Below are 8,886 nucleotides of genomic sequence, written 5' to 3' on the forward strand. Positions count from 1 at the left end.
TGGCCCTGTCTGAATAATGCTGCTAATTATTGGTTGCAAGGAAGTGATCGATATGGTGTGGCAGGCAGCTGAAGCTGGAGCTGCAGGGCTGGTGGTGCAGTGCAGTGCTTCGCTAGCTTGCACGCGCGCGCATGTGGCCGTGCCGGGGGATCCCGAGGCGCGCCACGTGCGCCGGCCGGTCAGCGCCTTAATTCCGCTGGGACGGGGGAAGACGAAGGCAAGCCCGAATCTTGATGCACACGCAGCGATCCTCGAACCTTGATGCGCTCTGTCTTAGACTATCCTCCTCCGTTCACAGATAAGTGCATTTCTCGGTTTAGTACACTTATCCCAGAAATATCAATTTCTGCATGATTGCACGTTAAACAATTCCACACCAACGTGTTTCGATCAGGTTTGTTAATCTGGTTCAACTCCCTGCAGTTAGTCATTGAGGATCATGGCCGTGACTCGGATCTAGACAAAGTTAATTGGTCCTTAATACCAAGGCGGTACGATTTGATTCTGAGGACTGTCCAGTCCAGCTAGCTAGCTAGGCCGTAATCAGCTTGTAGCTGTTGGTTAATTATATTAGCTCAAGGGAGCATCTCTCCCAGGGAGAATATTTGTGACCGTTAACACATAACCGAAAAAGGCATATACAGTTGTAGGAACACATGTCATGATTAATCCATCGTTGTAATCTCTTCGATCAGAACAATAATTGGGATGTTAGTTAGCACGTATTGGAGATGGCCATTAACAAGATAGTACTCGATGATTAATTAATTAATGCATAATGCAATCTTACTTAGCTAGCTTAATTTGCTGTACCAGTAGTAGTATTATTTGTTGCCCCGACAAGAGCATGTTATTTGAATAAATCATGGGATGCTATCTGTACTGCTTAATTATACTTACACTTTGTAACTAACTTGATCAGTGTGGCTCTCTCATCTTGTATGGGGACTAGCTAGCTAGAGCTAGCTGGGCTACCTGGCTAACTACTGAATAATTCGAGGCTTCACAATCACATGGCCTTTTGGTGGTGATGATTAATTGCGGCTGTTGCAGAGATTCACTAGTTCCCAATATGTGCTATATATCTGATCATGTAAGCAGATGAATGATGCTAAAACAAAACGGCATTGGCATACATCCGTACGTGCAAGTTGCATTACACATTAGTGCCGCGCCGCCTCCAATGATATGATACATACACTGCTTGATAACTTGATTTGATGGTTGTTAATTTAATTCCCGGTACATACATTTATTATCACATTATCAGAAATTCTGAAGCATTATTGTATGTTTCTTCTCTGCGATTATAGACTCGGATTATTGGTATGCACAACTCGCTCAAAATAATCCAAAGGAGAGCCCTAAATGAATCTCCATTCACATGGTTTCTGGCACGGATGGGATGAGGAACTAGTAGTACTCCCTCCGTCCAACAAATGATGTATCAACTTTGACTAAATTTTAATGAAGTCATGTCTAGATATGCATTCAAATTGGCGCGACTAGTGGGCGGCTGTTGGCTAGTTAGGCCAAACCAGCCAACGGCCATATAAGGTAGGTGCGGACCCGCCCCCCATCCCGCGTGGCCAGAAAAGGAAATGGATCCCTGGTCCATCCCGACCGGCCCCCACTTGGTCCCGACGCCCCGCACGCGACCGCGCGGGCCTTTTTCGCGCGTCCCCACGCCAACCACCACCCTTCACGTGGCCAGCTGGCCCCACCACGCCCGCGTTCCCCCCACACCCTTGCTTCTCTTGCCCTCGTGGGTTCTTTCTTCTTCCCTACGAAAGCAACGCTGGATCTGGCCTAGCGTTGGCAATGGCGACCACCCCTGCAACGCTGAAAACCAGCAGAAAACTGCCGTAAAAAAGGGCTATAAAAAGGTGCGTCCCTTCCTCCCTCCTAACCAAAGCAGCGCGCTTCCTGTTCTCCCTTGCGTTTTCAGTCCGTTTTGTGCCCTACAAGTTGTAAAGTTGCAGGAAATTGCATGTCCGATCTTGTGAGTTGCAAACCTCTGTTCTGGTTAGTTGCTTGGATGAGAAAAAAAATCAAGTCCCCCCCCCCCCCCCCCCGAGAACCGAGAAAAGAGATACTAGCTAGCTCTATTTTGGGCTCAATTTTTGGATTTACTAAGAAAAGTTGCCGCTCTTAACGTTGATAGTTCCCAGCCATACTGTATTGTGCTAAGTTGCTGTGTTCTTCAACAAAGTTGCGTGAAAAGGCATCAGAGTGCAAAAAAAAAGCGTCATGTTGCAAGCTCTATTAAGAAGTTGCAGGGGAGGCTACCCCCCTCCTCCCTATAGTGAAGTTGCTACTCCACAAATGGCAAGTTGTTGCGTCACATTTAAAAGTTGCAAGAAAAAAGGGGAAAAAATGTGTGCAAACTATAGCAACACAAGTGGCATGACATTTTTTTTGCAAGATGCCATATATCATGAACCCCCACTGTTTTGGGAACATCAAAAAAGAAGTATGCCATCTGCTATTTACCATGAACTGCATAGCACATTAAAAAGGAAGAAAAAACTGTGTACTCTAGAGTGGAGAAGTTGCTACTCCACAAATGACAAGTTGCTGCATCACAATTAAAAGTTGCAAAAAAAAGGGGACAAAAAATGTGTACAACCATATATCATGACATTTTTTGCAGATGCCATATATCATGAAACCCACTGTTCTGGGCACATGAAAGTGAAAGTAGGGCATCTGCTATTTGTCATGAACTGCATAGCACATGAAGAAAAACTATGAGGAAGTTGGTAGATAAATCATAGGTAGGTCTATACACACACTTAAGTTGTAGCACACCATATAGTATAGCGTCTATATACAAGATAGAGAAAGTAGCATAACACCATATGTTCTGGGCATTTTTCTGACTAGACCATAGGGTCTATATACAAGAAAAAAGTAACACATCAAGCTAGCTGTGTATAAGAGACAAAAAGATCCTTGAACTTCAATTCCCTGTGCATTCTTGTCCCGTATCATCATCATACTCGCGGCACCTACCTGCGTAAAAAAAAGCACACTTCTGGAAATGTTAGATACCCTTGTTAAGTTACCAGTTTCGTATGAAAAGTTGCATAGCAAGGATAGTTGCTGTCTTTTCTGTAACAGTTGCTTGCCTGATTTTTTTTATTGTTAGTGCTGTAAATGTTGCCTTGTTGCTGTTTTAGGACTATTTTTATCTGTCCTTTTATCTGTGACAAAACATGGAACTAATGGGCAAAATATGCAACTTTCCTAATGCAGGTTGCAAAAAAAAGGGGTAAAATGCTGGACTTGAACGAAATCCCATGTGACCTAGATGATGGATTTGGAGAATGTGTTGAACCATCCTATTGCACCCCAGCTATCCCGGTTGCTGTGCATGAGGAAGTGGGAGAGTCTCCTGTGACTATTTGCATTGCTGAGAACGAACCCTTGGTCGGGGCGCCTATCGCTGGAGACAGTACTGCAGTTGCTGATCACACCAATGTAGTTGCTGAAGACAATGTGGGAGTTGCTGAAGACACTACCGGAGTTGCTTGTGATGCTCCTGACAACATTGAGCAAGAGATTGAATACTCCTCTCAGCCACAGGAGCCATTTCTGGGCATGCGGTTTGACACCCTGGCCGGTGCCAAGGCGCATTACAATGCTTATGCGCGTGTGATGGTTTTTTCTATCAAATCAAACACATCAAGGCGGTCGGCTGACACAAATCTGGTGGAGAAGTAGCAGTTTGTTTGCAACAAGTTTAGAAAGCCCAAACCTATGGACGATGCTGCCAGCCAATCATCTAATCCCACTGGCAACTCATCTAAGGCACGTCGCGACGAGAGTTCTAGTGATGAGGAACATGTGGATGCGCCTAATGAAGATCCGTTGCTATTTAGGAAGGTGGTGAAAAAAAGGAGACGAGAGTCGATCAAGCAAACGGGATGCAAAGCGAAGATGACGGTGAAACTAATTGATGGAAGGTGGGAGGTCATATTTTTTGTGGCAGAGCACAACCATGAGTTGATAACCAAGCCCTCTCTCACAAAGTACCTGCTATCACACAAGAATATATCGCCCAAAGAAGAGGCATTCCTGAGAATATTGGACGACTGCAATCTTGAGACAGGTAAAAAAGATACATGGTTGCTTGACATATCTAAATGTGTTGTTGTAATTTGTGATGTAGTTGCTAGTCTGCTTTTGTGTAGTTGCTAGACATGGAAAAAATGCATCTTCCTTTATGGTTGTATTAGATGGCTGGTAGCACAAAATCCATGAAAAAAAGATAGCACGGTGGAGTTACACATGTGTAACACATTTAGTTCTTTGTGAACTGTTGAAAAAAGGTCAACAAAGTTGCTACCTTGTAGAAAAATGCATGGCTTGCTTGTGTGTTTTTTCAGAGAGTTGCTAAGAAATTCAAGTTGCTGATTTGTTTTTGCTTGTGCTGATTTGTTGCTTGTCCACCCATCCCGTAGGTCAGATGATGACGCTCATGTCCACGTTCTATGCGAACGTGTTTATTGTGCCGTACACCACAAAAACAGTCAGCAACTTCCGCTCGAAGATCAGGTCTGAGAGGAAGGGTGATGACATGGCTGAAACGGTGTCATACTTCATGGCGAAACAGGAAGAGGACCTATCCTTCTACTTCAATGGGAAGCTAGATGAGAACGAGAGGGTGGAGTTGCTGTTCTGGGTTGATGGCATAGCGAGGAAAGCATATAAAGAGTCTTACCACCATTGCATATCGTTTGACACCACCTACCTCACGAACCAATACAACATGCCTTTTGCCCCCTTTATTGGCATCAACCGGCATGGGCAATCCTTCATGTTGGGCTGCGGATTCATGAGGGATGAGACGGCTTCGAGCTTTGATTGGCTGTTTCAGCAATATCTGTGCAATGGGTGGGCAAGCTCCCCTGACACTACAAGAAATCTGCTGATTTATGACCCCCCTTTTTCGTCACTAAATCGTCACTATTTTCCATTTATGACGTTCTCATGACGAAAATCAGATCGTCAAAAAATGACCGTCACTAATGACACTTTATGACCTTTTTTGAAGAAATGGTCACAAACTTTATGACCAATTGGGTTCGTCATAAATTTATGACGAAAACATATGGTCACTAACTGTCCAGCGTGGACATGTAGGATCCAACATGGCAGTCCGACGTGGCATATTTAGTGACGAAATGATATGGTCATAAAACAAAAAGGGCCTGGTCCATGCAGGTAATGTTAATGGGCCAAGCCCAAATTTTCTTCTGGGCCATGCGCAACGTTTCTTTTGGGCGAGGGTCTTTTTACAATCCAGAAATTATTTAAGTAGGTTTATTTCATCTATTTATTTTCTTTCCTCTCAAAAAACTTTTGTTTTCTTTTTTCCAACTCCAGATCAATATTAATTGGGCCAAGGCGTTTTTACAAAAACAGAAGCCAAGAATGACACAGATGTTTGGGCCTCTTTGGGTCCTGTTTTCAGCCCAATACATACAGATCATTCAACACATATTGGAAACAGCATGCGGCAACATTTAGCGAGAAAGTAATAATTACACTTTAGGCAACACATAATGAATAACATTTACAACACATAATACATGTATACTCCAGTTACTGGGGTGAGGCCCCCACCGATGAACTCTCCATGCTGACCATGACTACATACAGAAGACAGATCTAGGCAATTCACGCAAGTCACAACACATGTCACATACCATTCAACGCTCCAGCTTCTCTCCCGCTCGGTCTTGTGCACAATCATCCTACAAACCAACAGAGAAACAATCGTGCGGAATCATCCTGCAAACCAACAGAAATGAACAAACAGAGTAAGAGTATGTGGATCTAAGCGTTGGTACCCGCTCATCTTTGCTCGGTCGCAGACGTGGATAGGTCAGTGGAGCTTGCTGTTCATCTTCCAATGGACCAGCACTCCAGCATCCAGCTCTAGGAGACGATCAACGCCAAACACAGAGATTTGACAAAACTAGTTAAGAACATTTTATAGTTGCACACTCCACTGACTCAACAAACAGTTCTGGACCGGCCTTCTGGTGATTTGTTGTGATACAGTTGAGAATACCTGGGAAAAGGGAGATGGGCTCACCGTCGATGGATTAACGGACTGCGGTAGGGCAGGCGCGGTCAGAGGGAGATCAAGTGATGGAGGCGCGAGGCGGTCGGAGAGGTGGACGACAAAGGGCCTTCCTGTCGAAAAGGGTGGCGCCAGCAGCCTGGGTCGAGGGGGATCGGGAGATGGCGATGAGGGGCGGTTGAAGAGGACGACGACGTGGGGCTTCCTGCCGAGGACGTTCGCCGATCCCTGCTCGAGAACGGCATCATCCGCCGGCCCATAGCGCAACCTCCAAACCCCATCCTGCAACACGAGCCAAGGCACCTCCGGTGCTGGAGAGCGTCCCTGCGGAGGCGGCATCAGAGCAGATGTAGAGAGATTAGACAGCAGGAAGAAAGGGGAGAAAGCAAGGCGGCGGCGTGCGCAGTGCGCTGCTCTGTAACGGTGAAGCACGACGGCTTGTAGGCGGGGTAGAGATCGGGATAGGATTCTTCCGGCGAAAGGGGACGAGGTGTGGCTCAATCGGATCTGAGTCAAGGGAGAGAGGGTGGCGGCTGTCGAGACGAAGAGGAAAAGGAATCCCAAGTGGAGTTAGGGTTAGGGTCTTCTTTATATAGCTTTGGTGTAGTTGGTGCCAAATTGGGCCGCATTGTCCTCAGACGGGTCGGAGCGCAGCCCCATTGGGGATAGCTACAGCAGCCCAGGTGCAGCCTAGCTGCACTTCGCTTTTGCTGAGTTGAACTGATTGTTCTCAAAAAAAAGTTGATGACCTCAAAAGAGAAAATAGATTTGCGGAGCTACTGGACAGAAGCATTTGATTGCCTTGGTGGCTAGGCACGGCAGTTCTTCTTGGCAGGTCATTGTTCGAGTTCTCATCCAGGATTGTTTTTAACTCTCTTATAAATAAGGTTCGGTCGGCCTCACAACCTCATAGGTTGAGTGTGCTTCGCATGTCAGTCAGCGGGCCCTTCATGGTGGTTGGGTCCCACTAGTCAGTCTGGGCCAGATAGGTTAAGCGTGCTCCGCATGTATGTTGACGGCCTTCACTGTGTGGCCCACGGGGTTGCTGGTCCCACTGTTCAGGCATGGGTAGTACGACTAGGTCAACACGTCAAAGTTCACAGTCCGTGGGTCCCACGTGTCAAGGGAGTATTTGTCTGGGCACACGTAAGCACAAAATTGACACGTAGACACGACGAGGGGGCTAAATTACTAAGTTGGCTGTCCAGTCATAGCAATGCATCATAGTTTATGAAGTTATAACCATTTAAATTGGTCACGGTCAGTTAAAAATAACATCGTTTACCGTGTTGTCAGTTTATGACCATTTCGTGTGATGAAATCATGACATTTTTTGACAGAAATGGTCATAAATATTTGGGGTTTGGACCCTCCTCAACACTCTATGACCATTTTGTGCAAAATGGTCATAAATTTATGACCATTTTTCACATGGTCATTAAGAAAAGGTCATAAATGAACACTTTTCTTGTAGTGTGAATATAATAACTGATCAGGACTATGCTATGAGGGCCTCGATTGCAAACGTGTTCCCAAACACCGTCCATCGCAATTGTCGATGGCATATCATGAAGAAGGCACAAGAGAAGCTCGGTTCTTTTTTGGGTAGGAGGCCTGCTGTGTCGCAAGACTACAATGAGTGTGTTGATATGAGTATGACTCCAGATGAGTTCGAGCAGAAATGGGCAACTTTTCTTGCGAAGCACCAGCTAGAGGAGCATGCTGACTTTGCGCACCTCTACAACATAAGGAGGACATGGGTGCCGTGTTACTTTTGGGACTGCTTCTTCCGCTTCCTCCAGTCCACACAATGAAGCGAGGGGTTCAATGCTGTTCTCAAGCGCTATGTGAATCCTCACAACTCGATCCTCAACTTTGTGAAGCAATATGAGAAGATCCAGGTTAAGATCCTCGTGAAGGAAGGGGGCAACGACTACAGGACAGATCATCTAACGCAAGCTACTTGGTCATCCTACCCCATTGAGAAGCAGGCTTTCGCAACTTACATCCGTGACATCTATGTGAAATTCAGGGATGAGTTCATGTTGACAGGGAGGTACAACGTTCGCCCCCAGCAGAGCGACCTCTACCGGCTCGAGCCCAACATGACGTACTGTCAATTCTATGGTAGTAGAAGTTACTTGGTTCTTCCTCGAGTAGGCGACGAGGAGTACAGTTGTGAGTGTGGTAAGATGAAGCGGGATGGGTTGCTGTGCTGCCACATCTTGAAAGTGTTTACTCACCTTGGGATTGATGAGATACTCGGGCGGTATATCATGAGGAGATGGACACAGAATGCTGTCCCGTGGGAAGTTGCTCATCCAGATGAGACGCAATCAGACGCCTTCCCGCCGGAATCATTGAAGCAAATAAGAATGGCAAATTTGTCTGTCAAATACGGTGAAATTGCTAGGATCGGTTGTTGTTCGGATGCAGCGAACGCCATAGCGGAGAAATACATCCGCGTGACAAAGACTGAGATAACTCATCTGAACTTGACGAGGAGGAAAGATGCAAAGAGGAGGAGGGAGACAGCAGCATGTAAAGCATGCGCCACAAGCGCAACAAGCGCATCATCTTCCCCGACGACTACCCAGGCAGCTACAACACCGGCCCCCGCAACTGCACCGCGCCCTGCAGCAACTTCGGGTGGTGCTCCAGCAACTACAACCCCAACCCCGGCAACAGCAGCAGCCTCAGCGGTGAGTGGTGCAGCAACGGTGCCTGCACCCGCAACTGCAACTTCTGGTTGTGCTCCAGCAACTACGTCACGCCGCCCTGCACCTACAACC

General features: G+C 46.4%; 1 protein-coding gene across 1 annotated transcript; it reads left to right on the top strand.

Annotated features, from left to right (window-relative positions):
• The first annotated feature begins 3,942 nt into the window (after positions 1 to 3,942).
• Positions 3,943 to 8,639, top strand: LOC104582262 (protein FAR1-RELATED SEQUENCE 5-like). The gene is made up of 5 exons (XM_010231681.1): positions 3,943 to 4,114; positions 4,467 to 4,687; positions 7,591 to 7,854; positions 7,978 to 8,472; positions 8,601 to 8,639. Exons 1-5 carry the CDS (start codon positions 3,943 to 3,945, stop codon positions 8,637 to 8,639), a joined length of 1,191 nt encoding a protein of 396 aa, XP_010229983.1.
• Positions 8,640 to 8,886: the final 247 nt, after the last annotated feature.

Source organism: Brachypodium distachyon, chromosome 1 (genome assembly GCF_000005505.3).
Source record: "Brachypodium distachyon strain Bd21 chromosome 1, Brachypodium_distachyon_v3.0, whole genome shotgun sequence".
Classification (NCBI taxonomy): Eukaryota; Viridiplantae; Streptophyta; class Magnoliopsida; order Poales; family Poaceae; genus Brachypodium; species Brachypodium distachyon.